At 42.9% G+C, this 22662-nt stretch overlaps 1 protein-coding gene across 7 annotated transcripts in view; it reads right to left on the reverse strand.

The window, feature by feature from the left end:
• The window catches only part of MBTD1 (mbt domain containing 1), an 84773-nt gene that overhangs the window by 14334 nt on the left and 47777 nt on the right, over window positions 1-22662 (reverse strand). For 3 of the 7 annotated variants that reach the window (XM_077458891.1, XM_077458890.1, XM_077458892.1), the window contains 2 exons: window positions 21695-21929; window positions 21220-21294 (listed from right to left, as the gene is read on the reverse strand). In XM_077458891.1, the coding sequence (XP_077315017.1) occupies window positions 21220-21294; window positions 21695-21929 (310 nt within the window). Of the gene's footprint in view, window positions 1-5973; window positions 6255-18280; window positions 18343-21219; window positions 21295-21694; window positions 21930-22662 lie in introns of those variants that run through there. The other 4 variants (XM_077458893.1, XM_077458896.1, XM_077458895.1 and 1 more) reach the window with 4 other exon arrangements.

The following is a 22662-nucleotide window of genomic DNA, read 5'->3' on the forward strand; positions in this document are numbered from 1 at the left end:
GATGTACATTTGCGTTCGCTTCTCTATGCAGGGATGGGGGCACTTTAAAGAAAAAAAAATCATTTTTATTGCTTATTTTATTGTTTTATTTTTACACTTTCCCTTTCATTTTTCTTCTTTTTTTTTTTTAATCACTTTTATTCCTATTACAAGGAATTTAAACATCCCTTGTTATAGGGATAGGGCATGACAGGTCCTCTTTATGTAGAGATGTGTACACGGCCGTAACGTCACGCCTGGGCCTCCGAAGATCATAGACAGCTGGGGACCATCTGGTCTCTGGTATTCTCTATGGTGACCTTCTGGGTGCAGGATTTCTTCTCTGGCTCGCTGATCGCACGGGCAAGCTGGTAGAAGCACTGGAGGGTGCCAGGAGGGGGTCGCCTGTGAGAACGATCAAGCGGCCCAGATTGTTCTTACAGTGCAGGGAATCGCTGGCTGAAAAAGATGTCAGAATGATGGGTGCAGCTGCACAGTGGTGTAGTGGTGTAGTGTGTAGCATTCTCACCTAGCAGTAAAAAGAGTTGCTGGTTCAAATCCCAACCATGACACTACCTGCCTGTAGTTGCATGTTCTCCCTGTGCATTCCAAAAACATGCAGGTAGGTTAATTGGCTTCTATCCAAAATTGGCCCTAGTATATGAATGTGAGTTGGGAACCTTGGATTGTGGGCTCCTTGAGGGTAGGTACCGATGTGAGTGTGCAATGTATGTGTGGAGTGCTGCGTAAATTGATGGCACTATGTGGGTATCTTAAATATATAATAGATGAGCATCTTAATGAGACACAATGTACAGGGATAGGGATGTTGTAAACACGCACCCACACTCACTCAAGATGGACTGGTGTCTTTATTCAACCTTACTATGTAACATCAGAAATATATATATATATATATATATATATATATTCAGATATCCCCATTTAAAGTCCAGGACATTATATGATGACCTTGGGCGGAAAGTGGCTAATAGCCCAAAAAGGAAAAATGAAAAGGCAACTTGAGTTGTAATGTTCACCTGTATTCTCTAGCTCCCCCCTGCAGTACTTCTTTATGTCCACAAGATGCCCTCGGTCACCGGGTTGAAATACACCCAGCATCACTCAACCGGAGTGCCACCCAAAAATGGAACTTCTGCTTTTTGGAATCCCCCCCCATCCCCCCAGGTGTCACATTCGGCACCTTCCAGGGGGGAGATGCAGAGACCTGTCTAATACAGTAGCCCATTATGCTTTACCTTTGCAGGGAGACAAAGAGGAAGTAAACCCATGATGTAGGCAGTGCCTGCTTATACTACCGTGGGATAAGAAGATGTTGCATGGCCACTGCTGATTTACAAGCTTGTAGTATGCCAGTCAGCACCGGACTACATCTACCGTAGTCATGTAGACCAGTGTGTGGCTTGTTACTATCACTGAGTGTTAGGTTGGCCATACTTTATACAATTTTCTTGTACAATTTTCATTTAGATTTACCAAAACCAGCTAATATGAGGTCAAACCCAAACACTTTTAATGTGTGTGTGATCAGGCAGGCCCTTGCACTATAGTGCCTTGAAAAAGTATTCAGACCCCTTGAAATGTTCCACATTTTGTCATGTTACAACCTAAACCGGAAATGTATTTTATTGGGATTTTTTGTGAAAGACCAACACAAAGTGGCACATAACTGTGAAGTGGAAGGAAAATGATAAATGGCTTTCAATTTTTTTTTTTACAAATAAATATGTGAAAAGTGTGGGGTACATTTGTATGGCGCCCCCCGGAGTCAATACTTTGTAGAACCTCCTTTCACAGCAATTACAGCTACAAGTCTTTTTGGGGGTGTCTCTACCAGATTTGCACATCTAGAAGGTGACATTTCTGCCCATTCTTCTTTGCAAAATAACTCAAGCTCTGTCAGATTGGATGGAGAGCGTCTGTGAGCAGCAATTTTCAAGTCTTGCCACAGATTCTCAGTTGGATTTAGGTCTGGACCCTGACTGGGCCATTCTAACACACAAATATGCTTTGATCTAAACCAGAGATGGGCAACCTGGGCCCCTTAAGCTGTTGCAGAACTACAAGTCCCATCACGCCTCTGGGAGCAATTGTAACTGCCAGCCTTGCAATGCATCATGGGAAGTATAGTTCCACAACAGCTAGAGGGCCTCGGGTTGCCTACCCCCGATAAACCATTCCATTGTAACTCTGGCTGTATGTTTCGGGTCGTTGTCCTGCTGGAAGGTGAACCTCCGCCCCAGTCTCAAGTCATTTGCAGACTCTAAAGCCCCATACACACTATCAAATTTTATGCTGATTTTTGTCTCCCGATTTACCAAAACCATGTAGTGCAAGGGCCTGCCTGATTGTATACAAATTGAAATTCCTAAGATTTGACTTCATATTTTATGGTTTTGGTAAATCTGGAGGATAGGAAAAAAAAAGTCAGTATAAAATCCGATAGTGTGTATGGGGCTTAACAGGTTTTCTTCTAAGATTGCCCTGTATTTGGCTCCATCCATCTTCTCATCAACTCTGACCAGCTTCCCTGTCCCTGCTGAAGAAAAGCATCTCCACAACTAGATACTGCCATCACCATGTTTCACGGTGGGGGTGGCGTGTTCAGGGTGATGTGCAGTGTTCGTTTTCCGTCACACATAACATTTTGCTTTTAGGCCAAAAAGTTCAATTTTGGTCTCATCTGACCAGAGCACCTTCTTCCACATGTTTGCTGTGTCCCCCACATGGCTTCTCGCAAACAGGACTTTATGGCTTTCAACAATGGCTTTTTTCTTGCACATCTTCCATAAAAGGTCAGATTTGTGGAGAGCACGACTAATAGTTGTCCTGTGGACAGATTCTCCCACCTGAGCTGTGGATCTCTGCAGCTCCTGCAGAGTTACCATGGACCTCTTGGGTGCTTTATGATGAATGCTCTCCTTGCCCGGCCAGTCAGTTTAGGTGGACGGGCATGTCTTGGTAGGTTTGCAGTTGTGCCATACTCTTTCCAGTTTCGGATGATGTATTGAACAGTGTGCCATGAGATATGTTCAAAGCTTGGGATTTTTTTTTAATAACCTAACCCTGCTTTATAACTTCTCCACAACTTTATCCCTGACCTGCCTGGTGTGTTCCTTGGTCTTCATGGATGCTGTTTGTTCACCAAGGTTCTCCAACAAACCTCTGGGGGCTTCACAGAACAACTGTATTTATACTGAGATTAAATTACACACAGGTGGACTCTAATTAGGTGACTTCTGAAGGCAATCGGTTCCACTAGATCAGGGGTCTCAAACTGGTGGCTCTCCAGCTGTAGCAAAACTACAAGTCCCATGAGGCATTACAAGGCTGACAGTTACAAGCATAACTTCCCATAGGCAGAAGCACGAGGGGACTTGTAGTCTCGCAACTGCTGGAGGGCAACCAGTTTGAGACCTCTGCACTAGATTTTAGTTAGGGGTATCAGAATAAAGGGGGCTGAATACAAATGACTCCATCGTGCTCCTCGTGATCCCAGAAGTGCAGGTGAAAGAATTTGTGTTTGCTGGCAAAGGATTTTATTCACGCTTGAACGCTTTTTATCCATAACCGTTTATTGATATTCATCCATATATCAATATATGTTACATATATACTGTATTACACCATTGGAGCTCTCTATTTGTATGGTTTACCTTCTGGTTCCAGCTGGTTTGGATATCCCACTGTGAGTTTGACCCCACCAGAGGACCCATCCTACTACCAGAGTGTCCCAGAGGCTTCCTGGTTTTCTATACCTGGCAGGTTGTTCTGACCATCTGACCATTCTAGCAATAGGTGGTCCATACCATCTGGTAAGCGTCCCTCATCACTGAATGTGGGGTCTCTTTGCAAAATAACTCAAGCTCTGTCAGATTGGATGGAGAGCGTCTTTGAGCAGCAATTTTAAAGTCTTGCCACAGATTCGCAGTTGGATTTAGGTCTGGACTCTGACTGGGCCATTCTAAAACATGGATATGCTTTGATCTAAACCAGAGGTGGGCAACCTGGGCCCCTTAAGCTGTTTCAGAACTACAAGTCCCATCATGCCTCTGGCTTCACAGAACAACTGTATTTATACTGAGATTAAAGAGGGATTCGGCCCAAAAAAAAAATATTAAAAGCCAGCAGCTATAAATACTACAGCTGCTGACTTTTAATAAATGGACACTCACCTGTCCCGGGTTCCAGCGATGCCAGCAGCCGAGGCCGATCGACCGCTCGGGAACTTGGCTGCTGCCGCCGCCATTCGAGGTGAGGGAATCAGGAAGTAAAGCGAATCGGCTTCACTTCCCGGTTCCCTACTGCGCATGCGCGAGCCGCGCCGCGCAATAGGAAATCTCCGCGCTGTCACTGGGACCCGTGTGTGTCCCAGCAGACAGCGCGGCAGGGCAGGAAATGGCGTAGACTCCCGTGGGAGTCTATGTCCGGAAGTGGGTGAAAATACCTGTCTTTGACAGGTATCTCCACCCCCCTCCCCCCTGAAAGGTGTCAATTGTGACACCGGAGGGGGGGGGGGGGGGTTCCGATCAGCGGAGGTTCCACTTTAGGGTGGAATCCCGCTTTAAATTACACACAGGTGGACTCTAATTAGGTGACATCTGAAGGCAATTGGTTCCACTATAGCAGGGGTCTTAAACTGGTGGCCCTCCAGGTGTTGCAAAACTACAAGTCCCATGAGGCATTGCAAGGCTGACAGTTACAAGCATAACTTCCGATAGGCAGAGGCATGATGGGACTTGTAGTCTCGAAACAGCTGGAGGGCCACCAGTTTGAGACCCCTGCACTAGATTTTAGTTAGGGGTATCCGAATAAAGGGGGCTGAATACAAATGACTCCATCGTACCCCTCGTGACCCCAGAAGTGCAGATGAAAGAATTTGTGTTTGCTGGCAAAGAATTTTATTCATGCTTTACCACCTTCTATCCATAACCGTTTATTGATATTTATCTATATATCAATAAACGTTACATATACAGTAGTACACTATTGGAGCTCTCGCCCACGATTTTCCCCTGATTTTAAGGGGAAGAAGTGCGTGTTATACGCCGATAAATACGGTATGTGGCTAGTTTCTGTTGGTGAGAGAAAAGGCCCAGGAGCGGGCAATGGAGTAATGCAAACTTGGGGTCCTTATGGAAGGGGACATGAAATAGGGAGGATAGTAGGCCAAAGACCCTTGACCAGAATCCTACAAGACGGGGGCAAGACCACCATGTGTGTAGTTCATCTCCTCTTTGACCACAACCCGAAAGCATCTGTCATTACATGATGGGTTTGGCTTGGCGGTACGGGCTGGGACCCAGTACCAGTGCAGGTGCTTATAGGCCGCCTCCAATGTGGCAGTTTTATATCACTTCACAATTCTGTGCCACTTTGTGTTGGTCTATCCCATAAAATCCCAATAAAATACATTGACGTTTTTGGTTGCAACAGGACAAAATGTGGAACATTTTAAGGGGGGTATGAATACTTTTTCAAGGCACCGTACGTAATTGAAGGTAAAATCTAAAGGAAATTGAATAAGAAAATTGTATACTGTATGGTCAGCATTAGTTTTCCCAAGTATTTGGTTCCAGGGTCTTTGTTGCACATGGTATCCAAAGTCTTCATTTCATTACACCTAGGTGGACTAGTAGACGTGAAGCCAAAAGATAAAAATGTATTTTTCGGTCACGGCTCGGTCCTACGAGTCCAGACCCACCTCTTTGGACAACTGTGAGCACTGACTGGTGGGGGAAGGGCATTCCCCTGTTGGAAAACACAATAGCTTAGTGGGGAGATCGCCACACTAATATTGCATAGTTAGTACAGCAAGCTCCTCAGTGTGTTCACACATAATGTGTACCACGCTTTATCAAAGTCCTCTATCTGCATTCTAATCTCTTTGCCTTACCATAAAATGAAGCTTAAAAAGTGTCTATATCATATGACAACACTAACTACCCCGATAAAAGATATGCACGTCCTTCATACCTTTTATTTATTTTTAATTTTTTTTTTTTTAAAGTTGCTCACAGCGTTTAACCTTTATTTCAAGAAACAATATACTTTTTTTTTTTTTACAAAAATAAAAATACATTTACAAAAATAAACTAAGAACAGGATTTATGTTATCAAGAGAACACAATTAAACGCCAATGCAAACATACTGAACAAGGGCGTATACTGAACAATATAGATAGGCACTGAAAAGATGCTTTTGGCTGGTGCGGTCACTGTCTAGCACCTGCTACCAGGAGGGATTCTGAAATCTGCAATTCAATTCAAAAATAGCAAAATTAGGAAAAAATAAAAATAAAAAATAACCTACCGATATACCAAACTAAATCAACATTTAATGCATATTGTCCACTATTTACAGTGGTTGCAAACCTCAGACCTGAAATATGAGGAATATTCCTCTATAGTGTATACTTAGTGTCTCAGTTAAAGTGGTTGTATAGTCATTTTTTTTACTTTTACCTACAGGAAAGCCTATAATAAGGCTTACCTGTAGGTAAAAAAAAAAAAAAAAAAAAATCCCCTAAAGCTGTACGGTTTAGGAGATATTCCCCTCGGTATGCACCGCTGACTGCAGTGGAGCATGCGCACAAGGGGATTCTCGGCTGAAAGCCCGGCAGTCGCCGGACCCGGCCGTCGCCGGACCCGGCCGGGATGAAATCTCTGCGCGCATGCGCGGGAGTGACGATATCGCGGCTCCAGGCACTCACAGCGCCGGAGCTGCCATACCCGGAAGAAACGCAGAGGGAACATGTCAGCTCCCTCGGCGTGGATCGGGCCAGATGTCGGGGCCTCGTTCTAAGGTAAGTATTTCATAATGAGCTAGTATGCGTGCATACTAGCTCATTATGCCTTTTCCTTTGCAGGTGGAAAAAAAACAAACAAAAAAAATAAAAAATAAAACACATTAGCGGGTATACAACCGCTTTAAGAGCACTGAGTGTAATTTCTGTCTGCTGCTTCGTTCCTCTGCTATCAGCATGAATCACTTCTGACACCAAGATGAAAAAAAAGGTGACAGGGGAGGGATCTGCAGCTGGTTGACAGCCTCAGGTCTGTTGTTCTTGCGTGGAGGGGGAACGGGGTGTTTCTTCTCTCCAACCAGCTCTCCTCACTGAGCTCTGAAGTGAGTAATTTCAGCGCTCTGCCCCCCCCTTTTTTTTCTGAACTCTGAGATAAGCTTTATAATTCTGGTCTTTGAATAAAAGTATAGAAAAAAAAAAATACGGAAGGTAAACCGGTACAATGCATATAGGAGGATTGGTTCCATCTGTCTGTGTATCACCTGAGGTCGGTCACTTCATTGGGTATATGGATGGGTTTAAAAAAAGCCATATATGCGACACAGTTTGCCATTGGCATTGGGCAAGTGGAGGCTTTAATCTGTGTTTTACTAATTGTGTTTACAACTACATGTGCACCAAATGCTGACCTGTTGACAGGGTAATAATGGTGCTGTGTGATTTCACGGAAAAACAATGTCACCCGGTTGAAGGAAGTGGAAACAGGACAGATCTACTGGTAGAACAAGTGGTAAGAAAAAAAAAAAAAAAAAAAAAACCAAAAAAAAAAACAAAAAATGAAAAAATAAAAATAAAAAACCTGTTAAAAAGAGTAGGAACAACCGGTGAAAAAAACAAACAAAAAAAAAAAAAAAAACTGATGGTTTTATGAATACTAATTCTGATATAGATCTGTGAAGTGCATCCAAGTTTTATCCTATATTGAGCCTTGATAAAGGGGGAGTGGTGGTGTCCCCCGAAAACATGTTGGTTGACTGTTTTCATGACTTAATTTTAATTGTTGGTTAAATAAAACAATAAAAAAAAAAAAAAAACCTTGGACTATTATATCCACGTTTTGTCTGGTGCTCCTCTATGGTATGAGCTACTGTCAGGTGCACATTAAGGCTCGATTCACATCTATGCATGTTGATTTTGAGTGTTTTTGCAGTGCTTTTTGCGGTGCTTGTCACATTTTTGGACAAGCATTTTTACAGCGATTTTTTTTTTACACTGTGGTTGCTTAGCAACCAGCTATATACAGTGAAAAAAAAAAAAAAGGAAAAAAAACCCTGCAAAACGAAAATCGCGGTAAAAACTCGGTACTTGCATTCTTGATGCAGATCGATTGACTTCTATTAAATGCAAAACGCTGCATTTTGCATGAAAAAAAGTCCCCGACCCATTCCAAAAACGCAGAGGCACGAAAATGCATTGATGTGAACATGTTCCATAGGAACCCTTGTTAAAAAATTTCCCTGCATTTCTGAAAAATGCAAAATGCATCAAAAAAGCTTTAGTGTGAATCAAGCCTTAAGGAAGGCCTTGCTCTTTGGAGCCTCCACACCAGAACTTTTGAGGTTTCCTTCATCTGACAGCACATGCAAGGTTAAAAATTCCCGGCACCTCTTTGGGTATATTCCGGGGGGTTTTATGGAAAATTGACAGACTGCATCATATATGTCTTTTTTTTTCCACAGATATATTATAAACAAAGTAAATGTGATTGGGGGGGCCATTTCCATCCAACTGCGGCAGTTTAAACATTTTTGTGTCTCCGTAATGCTTGTTTTTGTGGGCAGGTAAAAGGATGAGAGCAGAAGAAGATCCCAGGACTATAGCCAACATCTTTTTTGTAACATTGGACAGAGTTGGGGAGGGAAAGAATCCTCTTCAAGTATGTAATGCAGTCTGTGTCTACATTGGTGGGGATTCTGGTCACAACAGGAAGTGATGGGAAATCTCTCTAGTGGGTAACCATCAACATTCCCATCGCACTCGTTCCTGGGAAAGGCTTGAAGATATTGGGTGCTGCAGAAACCACCAGCTGAAGACAGGATCACACATGACAGTGTAGATTTGTGCCAGCACAACACAGGTCTTCAGGTTGGGTCTGGTCTATGTGGACAGCTTTATACCGCATTCCTGCATACTTAGATGTGCCTCTTTTAATGATCAACCATCTGAGTTGCTAAATGTTGTTTCTTCATTAAATGTAACCATATTGCTACACTTAGGAGACGTCTCTCTTCTCTTATATTCTGTAGGTTCTGCTTGATTTTGCTTCTAATCCCCTTGTGGAGGCTTCCATTTGTGGATGGACATTTTATGGTTACACAACCTATCACATTGCTAAAATATTTTTATATGGACTGTAAACAGAAGGACTTATGAATAAATGGTTGTGGAACAAATCATTTGAGTTTCCATTATTTCTTATGGGGAAATTTGCTTTGATATACAAGTGCTTTGGATTACAAGCATGTTTCTGAAACGAATTATGCTCACAATCCAAAGTTTTACTGTTAAAAAAAAAAAAAAAGGGGGAGGTATTGGCCTGGAGCTTTACTCATTTATTGCTCCAGGATTACTCCAGAGCCTCTCCCATCCTCTGACACTCTCTACCCCAGTAGGTCCGACCCTGTCCGTCTTTATGCAATTCCTGAGAACTGTACCCGAGTCATCTCCATCAGATCGTCCCCTGCAGCTATTACCTTTTGTACCACCTCCCCGTCCCTTTAGATTGTAAGCTCTATGAGCAGGTCCTTCTCCTACTCCTGTATTGTAATTGTACTGTCCCCCCTCCCTTCCTGTAAAGTACAGGGGAGGAAGAGGACACCCTCTGCTAGGTTCACACCATTGCGAATTGGATGCAGACAATAGCAGGAGATTTTAACTGACTCTCGATGGAGCCGGTTCACACATCTCTGGTGCAAATTTGCATCTTTTGGTTCGTTTCAGGTCCGAATTCAACCTGAAACGAATTACCATTTCAGCCCAAATTTTTGGCTGAATTCAGACCTGAAATGGACCAAAAGACGCACAGGGCCCCTGTGCAAATTCACACAGGATGCACAGGACTCCTGCTAGGAGACGCATCGGTCTTAGGGGTGAATCCAGCCTAAAAGAGAATGCTCACAGCCCCGAATCTCCTGCAGAGGTGAAGCACAACTACAGAGGAGGGCGAGGCATTCTCCCTTTTAGACAAAACTTGAGCCCTCCTGCCTTTTGCCCTCCACCTCTCAGATTATCCCAGTTATCAGCCTTTGCAGTTCTCAGAGAAGTTCAGGATGAAAAAATGTTGATTAGAGAAGATGATCTTAAAATCTATGTCTAATCAAAACCTACTTCTTGTTTCGGATAAGGTAGAAAAGGGTTATTACCATGTCGGTTTATTTTATGAAGTCTGTGTCCCCACTGGGGAGATTTCTCTTTACTTCCTGCCCTAGAAATGCAACAGGAAGTGAGTGGAAAGCTCTCTTAAGTGAACGAAAACCCATCTTAGGCCTTGTGCACACAGGCAGAGAGTCTAAGTAAAACCAAGCATTTGCATTGCTGTAGTGACATCCATGCCTGCCTTTTACCTTACTACTGAATGGGGTTGTTCAGACTAGCAAATTAGAGCTGGTGTGTAGGTGGAGTTTATATACCCTTCCTCTACACCAGTGGTCTCCAAACTGTGGCCCTTTACTTGCCTTTATCCAGCTCTTGGGGCACCATTACTCCCACTGATACGAGGCACTATTCCTTGGCCTAATGAAAGGCACCATTCCTCCCACCGACACCAATGATGGGGCACTATTCCTCCCACCGACACCAACGATGGGGCACTATTCCTCCCACCGACACCAACAATGGGGCACTATTCCTCCCCAATGACACCAACAATGGGGCACTATTCCTCCCCAATGACACCAACAATGGGGCACTATTCCTCCCCAATGACACCAACAATGGGGCACTATTCCTCCCCAATGACACCAACAATGGGGCACTATTCCTCCCCAATGACACCAACAATGGGGCACTATTCCTCCCCAATGACACCAACAATGGGGCACTATTCCTCCCCAATGACACCAACAATGGGGCACTATTCCTCCCCAATGACACCAACAATGGGGCACTATTCCTCCCCAATGACACCAACGATGGAGCACTATTCCTCCCAATGACACTAATGATTGAGCATTGATTAAGGCCTAATGGGCGAAATGAGTTAGTTTTTTTTTTTACTGTTGTTCACATGCTATGATAAAATGATGTTTTAGCCGACTTTCATGTCACCAGACTTTCTTTTTTTTTTTTTGCATGGTTTACATGGAGGTTTACAGAGATTTCCCAAGCCGAGTGCCCTGTTCTTGAGGCTCGTCAGGCATTGCACAGGAGGTAACAGCTCGGATGCACCTGTTCCAATGATGGAGCACTATTCTTTCCAATGACACAAATAGGGTACCATTCCTCCCACTGATATCAAGGATGGTAGACTGTTCCTCCAACTAATACGAATGATGGGGCACCATTTCTACTCCTACTGACCAAAGGTTCTATGTATTTTTTATTTTTACTCCCACTGACCACCAACTATTGTCCACTCCATCAGATACTCCAACTGCTCTGTCTAGTACCCCTAGAGCAGTGATGGTGAACCTTGGCACCCCAGACATTTTGGAACTATATTTCCCATGATGCTCACCTACACTGCAGAGTGCATGACCATCATGGGAAATGTAGTTCCAAAACATCTGGGGTGCCAAGGTTCACCATCACTGCCCTAGAGTCTAAAAAGGACTGTAAATTGGGCCTCTGTTTAGTAAATCTGGAGCCATTTGCTTTCAATTACTAAAAAAAAAAAAAACCCTAGAAAGAACTAAAAAAATAATAAATAAAATAAAAAAATATGTACTTCTTTTGTAATGCCTTTATTCTTTAGCAATTGCCAACAAGGACACTAGCAAAAGAGCGCCTGCTTGTTCCATGAACAAATTTGGTTAGAAATAAGCAATATCAGAAAGGTCAGCGTTACAATGCTCTATACCATGTGGCATTGGCCTGCAAGAGTTTTCAAAGCTTAATCCACCCAAAAGTGAAAGTTGCAGATGTAGGGCCTGTCATCAACCTTTAATAAATTTTGGATTCTAGAAGAAATTTGGGCATCGGAGGTCCCAATTTTTCCCCCCTGCCGCAGCAGTCTCATTGTCCCTGGCTGATTTATTTATGCCACAGTAAGGCTAAACTCCAGGCAAACAGCTAGCCATGCATTTAAGATACACAGATGAAAAGAGTACTCTGCCAAAGGTTTTTGTAGTTATATCCAGCTACCTTTGCCAGGAGGGTGACGCCACTTTCTCTGTTAAGAGTAGCAAATACTAAGTGGTATAAAAGTGGTGTCATCTACCTAGCTCCAGGCAGCTGATTGGACAGTAAAGCAGCAGCAACACCCCAATAAGCCACTGACTCCACTCACTCTTTTTTCTCCTCCTATCAGTATGTTTTCTGTGAGCACATCTGCATGTTGCATACTGATAGGCCCCCATTGCCTGAGTGCTGCTATACAGAAGATTACAAGGGGCAGATATTGAGTGAGATTGGGGCATTTATGTTAGTTGCAAAAATGTATTTAATCATATTCAAATTAGTTCAACTACAATAATTTTTATAACTGCCTGGAGCTCACCTTTAAAAAAAAAAAAAAAAAAAAAAAAGGGAAATATACATTTGATATGCTTAATAAAATTATAAAAATAAGAAGCTCCTGTAGCTTCAAGAAGGGGTTAAGCTCTCCTTCAGTCCACCTGCCCTCCTTTATCGATCAGAATGCTTGTTCCTCCACTGTGGGGACACTCATTTTAGCGTTAGGACCACAGATACCAGGGTGCCGTGACGAGGCTCTGTGGCTTACGCATGCATTTTCAAATGTGTGCGGACTAAACCCCTGTTTTTAAATGCATACTGTTAGACGGGTTAATTTGGTTGTCTGCGAGCTGGTTGGTAAGTAGACTTGGGTTTTTTCCTGGGCATTCTCCAGGCTTTGTCGTTACCTCATATTAATCATGATCGATATCCCCTATGGGAAGTTCGTTTTTTCCATCATGTTTTAGTCCTTTTACCATTCTAAGACAAAATGCATAAAATATATTTTTTCTAACACTCTGTGGCCTGTGTCTACGTGCGCACTGTCAGGGCGTTGGACCAATTTTTTTGCTGCAATGCTTTCTCTGCGCCTCTCCCCTGTTCCCCTTACCCAATTCATTATTGGGTGTAGGGACGTGGGAGGGACTGTTCCGCCCTGGCATCAGTGCCACGCTACTGCTTGTGCAGTCTACCGGTACACTTTTGCAGCATCTGCTTATACAGGCAGGTGGCACCATCTTGGCTGATGGTGGGATGGAGGTCCCGGGGTTCAGTGAGCGGCTTCAGCACCGACTCTGGCGCCTGTCCTAATTGCCATGCCTTGCGGGGTCCGCTTATCACACAGGGAGCATTTATACAGCCTTTATTCACAGCCAGTTCTCACATTGATACATAAATTTGTGCAGTCTGCACCCGTTACTACTAGTTTTCACTCCCACTGGGCGGGGTCCACTCATTACATAGGGAGCATTTAAAAACACACTTTCATTCACAGTCAGTCCTCTGACTGATACACATCTTGTGCTGTCTGCACCGGATATCGTTGGCCTTTACTCCTATATCAGCAACACTAAGTAACTACCACTGGCTTTATGACATTTATGTCATATGTGGTTTCAATTCCAAGACTTTACCAATGTCTGGGGGCCTACACCGTCTTGAGATCAGTTCATACTCATGCTATTTGGGCTCCTTTCTTTGATTAGCTTATTTCTTCAAATTTTTAGCACCATTTGGTATTCATATTTTTGTTGATCCACAGAATGGAGCCCATTTTTCCCCCACTGTTCCAGATACCCTGGATCACACCTACATTCATGCTCACCGTGTTCCTATTGGACCCTACTACCACAGCTTCTGGACCACGCACTCCTTCCAGCCCTAGCACCCCGGCTGTGTGTTTGTTTCACACTCAGCAGATATGCGAGTCCTACTATCCTATCCTCCCTGTATGTATATTTATTCTTTGCCAATCTTTGTCTTGGAATAGATTCCATGAAACGCATCGAGATTAATCTAGATGCAATGCATACATACCTACATGGTTTTTGGATCCAGGCAATATCATGGATTATAACTGTTATAGTGATTTTTTATTATGGAGGATAATACTATTGTATATTCTATTTATACTTTTAACATGTAAATGATTTGGATACATGATTTGTTATATTATGTGCCATTATTGCATGTATTGTCTGCCATTTACCTACTCAATCATGGCAAACAAATACTTGTTCAGGTTTTATTTTGACTCCTTTGATTAGCCACAATATAAACACCTCATTTAAAGTCCCGACCCTCTTTATTTATGTACCACCTTGCTCCTATACAAAACCAAACTAAGGGTTCCTTGCAAGATAAGGTCACTGGTTCCGACACTCATCTCACAAAAGTGATGTCTACAAGAAATAGCACCTTGTGGGTTTGAGTAGAGAGAGGCATGTCGTTATTTGGATCAAACAACCAGAAAGAATTTGGTTCTTTGGAGCTGCAGGGAAAACAAACAGGGTAAGCTACATGGAAGATTCCCGTGAACAAAAGGTTTTCATCAAGGAGTGAAAGGCCAACAGTCTTTGAAAAAAGATAGAAAGGGCAGAAACCCAACCTTTGATAGTACCGAAAGCCAAATGCTGGTCCAACACCCAGCTATAGGGATTAAAGGATTTGACCCACAGAGAAATTCCTTGAGTTCAAGTATAATAGGTCTTTCCACATCCATTGATGGACCCAGTAGGAAGTAGACTGTCTGAGCTTTTAACAATGAGTGAATCACCAATTTAGAGATGCCCCTGTCTCTCAAAGTATGAGCCTCAACAGCCATGGTGATAAAGCCAGCAAATGGAAAAAAGGATGGTAAAATCCATATCTGAATGATCTAGTAGATGTCCACCAAGTGTCTTAATTAGGCTGGCTTACCACATTCATCTGGACCTGTCCAGATCAATGAGGATCACTGGAATGTCCCGTGAAGCAGAAAAGGAAAAAAAACAAACACTCAGGGGAGGAAGGGCATATATCAAAGTGTCCCGATACCATGAAACTACCGTGCTGTTAAAAAGTATTTGCCCCTTCCCGATTTTTATTTTTTTTCATATCTGTCGCACTTAAATGATTCAGAGTACCAAACATTTTAATATTACACAAAGATAACCCGAGTAAATACAAAATGCCATTTTTAAATGAGGATTTCAAAAAAAGCAGTCCAAACCTGCCTGGCCCTATGTGAAAAAGTAATTTCACCCTAAACCTAATAACTGATTGTGCCACCCTTGACGGCAACAACTGTAAACAAGTGTTTGTGATAACTGAGTGTCTCATTGTGGAGGAATCTTGGCCCACTGTTCTTTGGAGAATTGGTTTTAATTCAGCCACATTGGAAGGTTCTAGCATGAAAGGTCATGCCACAGCATCTCAATTGGATTTACGCGTGGACTTTAAATTAGGCCACGCCAAAACCTTAAGTTTCGTTTTTGTTTTTAGCCATTCAAAAGGTGGACTTGCTGGTGTGTTTCGGATCACTGTCCTGCTGCATAACCTAAGTGCCCTTGACCTTGAGGTCAGGAACTGATGGCCGGACATTTTCCTTCAGGATTTTCTGGTAGAGCTCAGAAATCATGGTTCCATTAATTATGGCAAGTAGTCCAGGCCCTGAAGTTGCAAACCAGCTCCAGACCATCACGCTACCACCACCATGTGCGACTGTTGCTATGATATTTTTATGAAATGCCATGTTAGTTTTACGCCAGATGTAACGGGATGGACACCTTCCAAAAAGTTCAACTTTTTTCTCATCAGTCCACAGAACATTTGCCTAAAAGTCTTGGGGATAATCAAGATGTTTTTTTTGGTAAATGTGAGAAGCCTTTGTGTTCTTTTTGGTCAGCAGTGGCTTTCGCCTTGGAACTCTCCTATGGATGACATTTATTGCCCAGTCTCTTTCTTATTGTTAAAACATGAACACTGATCTCGTCTGAGGCAAGTGAGGCCTGCCATTCTTTAGATGTTGTTCTGGGTTCTTTTATGACCTCCATTCTTTTGGAGTCATTTTAGTAAGTCAGCCACTCCTGGGAAGTTTACCACCATTCCAAGCTCTCTTCAATTGTGGATAATTGCTCTCATCGTGGTTCGCTGGAGTTCCAAGGCCTTAGAAATGGCTTTGTAACCCCTTCCAGAGTGATGCATGTCAATTACTTTGTTTCTAATCTTTTCCACATAGTGCCAGGCAGGTTTGGACAGCTTTTGCCCATAATAAATGAAATCGTCATTTAAAAAATGCATTTTGTAATTGTGTAATATTAAAAATTAGTTTCATGGTCTGAATCATTTAAGTGTGAGAAATATGCACAAAAAGAAAACAAAATCAGGAGGAGCCAATACTTTTTCAACTGTATCAGAACATGAAGGACGTCTGATTTCAGAGCAAGGTTCCTGAGCAACCATGCCAGGAACACCCTCATACTCAGTGCCCAAGGAATTAGTCTGTTAACCTGTTGCCGACCAGCCGCCGTCAATATGGCGACAGGTTGGTGCGGCTGTGCAAACCGCCGTAGGTGTACGTCGGCTGCTTTAAGTGCTGTGGAAGACACGGCGCTGGAGCCAATGTGCATGGCCGGCGACCACGATGTCTGCCGGCCACCCGAGCCAAAACGGGGAGCTGGCTGACAGGGAAGGAGAGATCTCATCTGCTGTTCCTAGCGATTAGGAACAGCGATCTCTCTCCCCTACAGTCAGTCCCCCCCACCCCCGTTAGAAACACCTCCCAGGGAACACATTTAACCCCTTGAACACCCCCTAGTGTTAACCCCTTCCCTGCCAGTGACATTTACACAGTAAATCAGTGCATTTTTATAGCACTGATCGCTGTATAAATGTCAATGGTTCCAAAAAAAGGGTCAAGTGTCGGATCTGTCCGCCGCAATGTCACAGTCCCGCAAAAAAAAAAAAAAAAAATAATTGCAGATCACCAATTACTAGTAAAAAAATTATATATATATATATATATATATAATATATAATAAAGAAGCCATAAATATATCCCCTATTTTGTAGACGCTATAACCAATATACGCTCATTGTTTTTTTTTTTTTTTGGATATTTATTATTGAAAAAAAGTAAGAGATATTGCTTTTTTTCCCCAAAATTGTCGAGCTTTTTTTGTTTATAGCACAAAAAATAAAAAAACACAGGTGGTGATCAAATACCACCAAAAGAAAACTATTTGTGGGAAAAAAGGACATACATTTTGTTTGTGTATAACGTCGCATGAAAGCGCAATCAGTTAAAGAAATGCAATGCAATATCGCAAAAAATGGCCAGGTCAAGTAGTGAGTAAATCCTTCCGGGGCTGAAATGGTTAAAGGACCCAATTTAGCTGTCAAAACGATGACAGAATGCTGTGTTGTACAGGTCTACAGTGAAACTGGGCAAATCAAAAACTACCTTGAAGGACGCTACCCTCAGGCCCAGGTCTGCAGTTTCTCCTGTAGAGGCAATACTCTTGTCTGAACTATGTTCAGGACTAGACCCAAATACTTCAAACAATGTGTCAGTTCCAGCACCAATTTCTGAAGGTTCAGAATCCATCAAAACTGGACAGCCCAAGCCACACTGTCCGACAGCACCCTTGCTGACTGGTCACTCAACAGGCGGTCATCTAAGTTAGCACCCAGTCCCACCCCTTCTGTGGGTGGAAACAGAAAGGAAGTGGGGGTAGTTAGAGGTGCCCAACGACCAATGTAAATAAGGAATTCCTGTTGCATGGCCCAACCGACCTACTAACCGAGCGAGTCTTCATATAGAAGGGAAAGCTCTGAGGCAATGCCAAAGCCTCTGGACGTAGAAAGAGCACAGCGACCAACTTCTTACCAGAATGGAGTCTTGTAAAGTGCCTGAAAGTCACTTCCAGGCTATTCCCGCAATGTCCAGTCTTGCGGAATTTGGGCAAAAAGAAGAAAAGAGGTCTTATCCTCATCCTCATCCTGGGCTTGCCTACAATTCACCTGTGGATGGTAGTAATCCCAAAAAGGTGAAACGCTTCCCATTTCCCTAAATGGACTAGAACGAAAACTTGTTTTCTCCATTTCTTTCCAGTGATGTTGCATATTGCTCTGTTTATATGTCCTTTTTTGAGCAGACACCACCCTAACCCTTCCAATCTTCAATGCATCCATCAAAAAGGTAGACGCTACTACAACAAATAAACTATTAAAAACGCAAACAAAGATAATCTTCATACAAATCCCATCAGTGTTATCGTAATCTTCATAGAAAGCTCCTTTCACCGTGCAAAGAAATGTGTGCTATTCATAACTCTCTCCAAATAGTGATCCACCAACTCGTGTGAAAAATGTACACTTACCAACCTTTAAAATTAAAAACGCCTTTTTCAAATAAATCCAGCCTTATTGTATCCGGCAGTTCCTATGGTGGTATGGGTATAAGTGATTAGGTTGGCGCCATATCTTATTTTTAATTATTCTAGTTCATTGCATCTATTATGAAATATAAAGGCCAACCGCAGGGAGGCCCCCAGGTGTAGGAAGTGAAGCTCTTTGGGCCTTAAGTTCACCAACACTCTTGTGGGCACTGCTCCAGCCTTTTCTGCTGTGGAGCACAGGTTGTGCTGGCAAATGCCTCTTCAAATATAGACACTTATCAATGCTAAATGTAATTACAGCGATAACAAATGACAAATCACACATTCCAAAAACAGCTGAGCTCATGGGACCACACAAAATACTCAAAGACAAATTCAAATGAACATGAAGCAGCAGCAAAGATACAGCGGAAAAAATAATTATTTGATCCCCTGCGGATTTTGTAAGTTTGCCCACTTACAAAGAAATTAAGAGTCTAATTTTTTTATCATAGGTGTATTTTAAATGATAACCAAAAATCCAGAAAAAAACACGATACAAGTGTTATAAATGGAGTTGCAGTTCAGGGAGTAAAATAAATATTTGATCCCCAATCAAAACATGACTAAGTACTTTGTGGAGAAACCCTTGTTGGCAAGCACAGAGGTGAGACGTTTCTTGTAGTTGGTTACCAGGTTTGCACACATCTCAGGAGGGATTTTTTGGTCTACTCTTCTTTACAGATCTTCTCCAAATCCTTAGAATCTCTTGGCTGTCACATGGGAACTCAAAGTTTCAGCTTCCTCCATAAATTTCCTATAGGATTAAGGGGTCTGGGGACTGGCTAGGCCACTCCATGACCTTAATGTGCTTATTCTTGAGCCACTCCTTTATTGCCCTGGCGGTATGTTTTGGGCCATTGTCATGCTGAAAGACCAATACATGACCCATCTTCAGTGTTCTTCACTGACTGCAACCCAATTTAGAACATTTATATCATGTGTTTTTTTCTGAATTTTTGGTTGCTATTCTGTCTAGCATTTAAAATACACCTATGATAAAAATTATAGACCCTTCATTTCTTTGTAAGTGGGCAAACTTACAAAATATGCAGGGGATCAAATAATACATTTCCCCCACTGTATGCGCCAAGGGAAAAATTCACAACCAAAAAAAATGTAAAAGGCCAAAGTCACCTTTTGGGGGAAGGGGGGGGGGGGGGGTCGTGACAGGTACCCGTCCCCACTTCCGGGAGACCTGCGAGATGCAACAAGGTCCTGCGAAAGTTTGGCCCCCTCCTCCAGGCCATTCACAAAGCGCAGCTCGGTCAGTTCACACTGGCCCTGGGTCAGTCTAACCTTGCAGATCAAATAAGCTTGTGTAACCCTTCCCCGTCTGTACTGTCTGATACCTGTCGAAAGACAACCAACCAAGGAGATATCTCCTAACTAGATTTTAACTTCCATGCTATCTAAAACTTAAAAAAGTTTGGCCTGGAGTTGGGTAAAATGTACAATGTACATCTTTTCACTGGTAAAAAAAAGTGCATTACTTGGAGCCTGTAAAGCATTGCAACCGCAATCAGCAATTGTGGGCCATGCAGGACTCATGCAGACTTGTCAGTGCGACTGTCTACTTGTACCTCATAAGGGCAGGCAGATACACACTGACAGGAAGAGAAAATGAACTACCAGAACAATCTTCTGTCACTGTATGACCATAGAAGTTCATGTTAGCGCCATGGTAAATCATTGAGACCTATAAACCGACAACAGCAAAGGCTGTCGGTATTGGAAAGAGTCACATTCACAGAACTCGGAGCCTAGCATGGACGTGTTATTTACATACAGTGACAGAAGATGCCCTCTGCTTCCACTGGGAAGGGGTAAGAGGCTGCAGGGGGTGGAACATGCTCCAAAAAGGTAAACTTATTCTTTTACATAACAGAAACAAGATGTTTGAAATGTTTAAACCTACTTGGTCTCTAGAAAATTAAAAAGCCAAACAGCAGCACTCAGCAAAAAAAAAAGGATTACCTGTAGTTACCTTTCTGGATTGGGGAGACTCCAATCCTCGCCTATTCATCCAAGAAAATTGGCGTTTGCCACCATCCCAATATCCTGTGCTTTACCAAACAAAATGCAGAAAGCACTTTTTTGTGCATCAAAACCTATTCATTTTGATTGGGCTGCCCGATGCTGGGCCCAGCTACCTACAATCGATGCACAAAAACACATGCATTGAAATGTAATGGAGCCTTATGCCATGTACACACGGTCGGACATTCAGACCACAAAAGCCGTCTGATTTTTTCCGAAACTTGTGTTGCATACACACAGTCAGACAAAGTTGACGGAAAATTTGATAGTTCGGAACGAGGTGACGTACAAAGTGTACGATGGGACTATGTAGAGGCAAGTAGCCAATAGTTTTGGTCTCGTAATTTGATCTTAGCATGCGTGGCACTATGTCCGATCGGAATTCACTACAAACAATCGGAAAAAGTCAGATCGGATGTTTTTGTCGGAAAATTCGACAATATAATCTGATCGGACCTTTTCCGTCGGAATTTCCGACCGTGTGTACAGGGCATTATTCTACAGCAGAGCTATGGGCGACACTTGAAAATTACACTTCCAGAAGTGTTGGATACCTGCTCACTGTGGTTCCTCCTAGAGCCCCCTACATCGATCCTATGTTCTTTAATGAGCTAGGGTCTGGCGGATGGAAACAGAGGGGGCACACTATTGGGCGCATCTGAAAGAATCCGATTTAAGCAGCAGCCAAAGAACAAAAATAGTAGCTCTCCAGAAAGGTAAGTAAAAGTAATAGCAATTTGCTGTGTATAGCTGTTTCACTTCGAGTTTCCTCAAGGAATATCCCCAAAAAAATAAATAAAAATGGAGTTCATATTTGTGACAATGAAAAAGGCAGTACTCACTTTTTTTGTGTCCTTTGTACTGTTGTGACTTAGACTTTTTCTTCTGTTTGGTTACACTCGTCTGGTTGTCCTTTGCTGCAGCGAAATATAATTATACATTAAACAATTATATAAGAGCAATCATACCAACTGCAAAGACCAAAGGCTTAATAAAGAAACATTGAGAGCATTGTGGACTTCCTCCTGAAAAGGTCTACCAGCTTTAATTCGACTCCATTCCTATTAAGTATTTTTCCCTCCCACCTTTGTGTGTTCCAGTCTCTCCTGTGACATTTTCCACAATAAAACTAAATAAAACTAAAAACCTGCAGGTAAAATTGAAACCCGTCCTAATGGGCAAAGCAGGTATACAAACCTGGAGACTCAGTGTAGGGATCTATCCAAAAGAATCCTGGTAAGATAGGAACCAGTTGGTGTTGGGGGGGGGTGTTTGGGATACTGCACACAGTAAAAACAAAAAGTAATATTTACTTACATTGTGGCGCTGGAGGTTGTAGCTGGTATCCCGTTAACTGACACCATCCAACGGGATAGAGGTCTGGAGATTCACAGTCAACCCACTGATCATACTCGTCTTCCCAGCCATCAAAATGGATCCTTAGAAGCCTGTGTATGATGCGTGTGACTGTGGCTACACACACCAGGCGAGGCTCCATGAGGTCCACAGCTTCAAGCTTCATCCCGACGCGGAAGCCATGATTGGGGACTTCCTGGAGAGGCAAACAGAACTGCATTTGTTAAGAAGCCTTTAAAAAAGGAATATTTTAATTATTGCACAGCTAGCAATAGTAAGAGGAAAGCTGTACAGTAACAAATATATAGGCTGCCATAGTCAATGCAAGCTGCCTGGCTGTCTAGGTCTTCAGCATTTTCTGATTCTGAGTCACTGAGGAACAGATGGAGGAACCCTATGGGAGAACCCTTGTACAAAGGCATTAAATAGCGACAGGTCGAAGGCCTCTTCTTTCACAAAATAGGAATGGCAGATACCCTACCCTTGCTATTGTTGAAAGCCAAACGCTGGTCCAAATCCAGCTGTATGAAGAAGTAGACCTCCTGGATTTAAACAACATATAAAGCAAAGATTCAGGTTCTCCGGTCCCTTAGAACCTGGGCTTCAACAGCAATGCCAGTAAAGCCATCGAAAAGCAGGATGGGCCCTTGGGTTTAAAGATCCTAACAATATAGTAGTGCCCGCAGGGTGCCCAAATTTTTGCCAGGTTGACATATCAAATTCTCCTGGGCCAGTCTGGAGCAAGGAGGATTATCAGAATGCCCTTAATCTCAATCCTGAAGAGCAGACCAGCAAGAAGTTTAAGAAAATGCATAGATCTGGGTGTATTAATCAGGGTGCAGAGTGTGCTCTTGAACCTGGAGACCAGGACGTCTACATTCAGGTGCAGTGTCCACTCTCCCAGGTCCAAGCTCTGCCAGCTGATAAAA

The sequence above is a fragment of the Lithobates pipiens genome, unplaced genomic scaffold, assembly GCF_037356315.1.
Source record: "Lithobates pipiens isolate NorthernLeopardFrog02 unplaced genomic scaffold, aLitPip1_a1.2 Scaffold_28, whole genome shotgun sequence".
Classification (NCBI taxonomy): domain Eukaryota; kingdom Metazoa; phylum Chordata; class Amphibia; order Anura; family Ranidae; genus Lithobates; species Lithobates pipiens.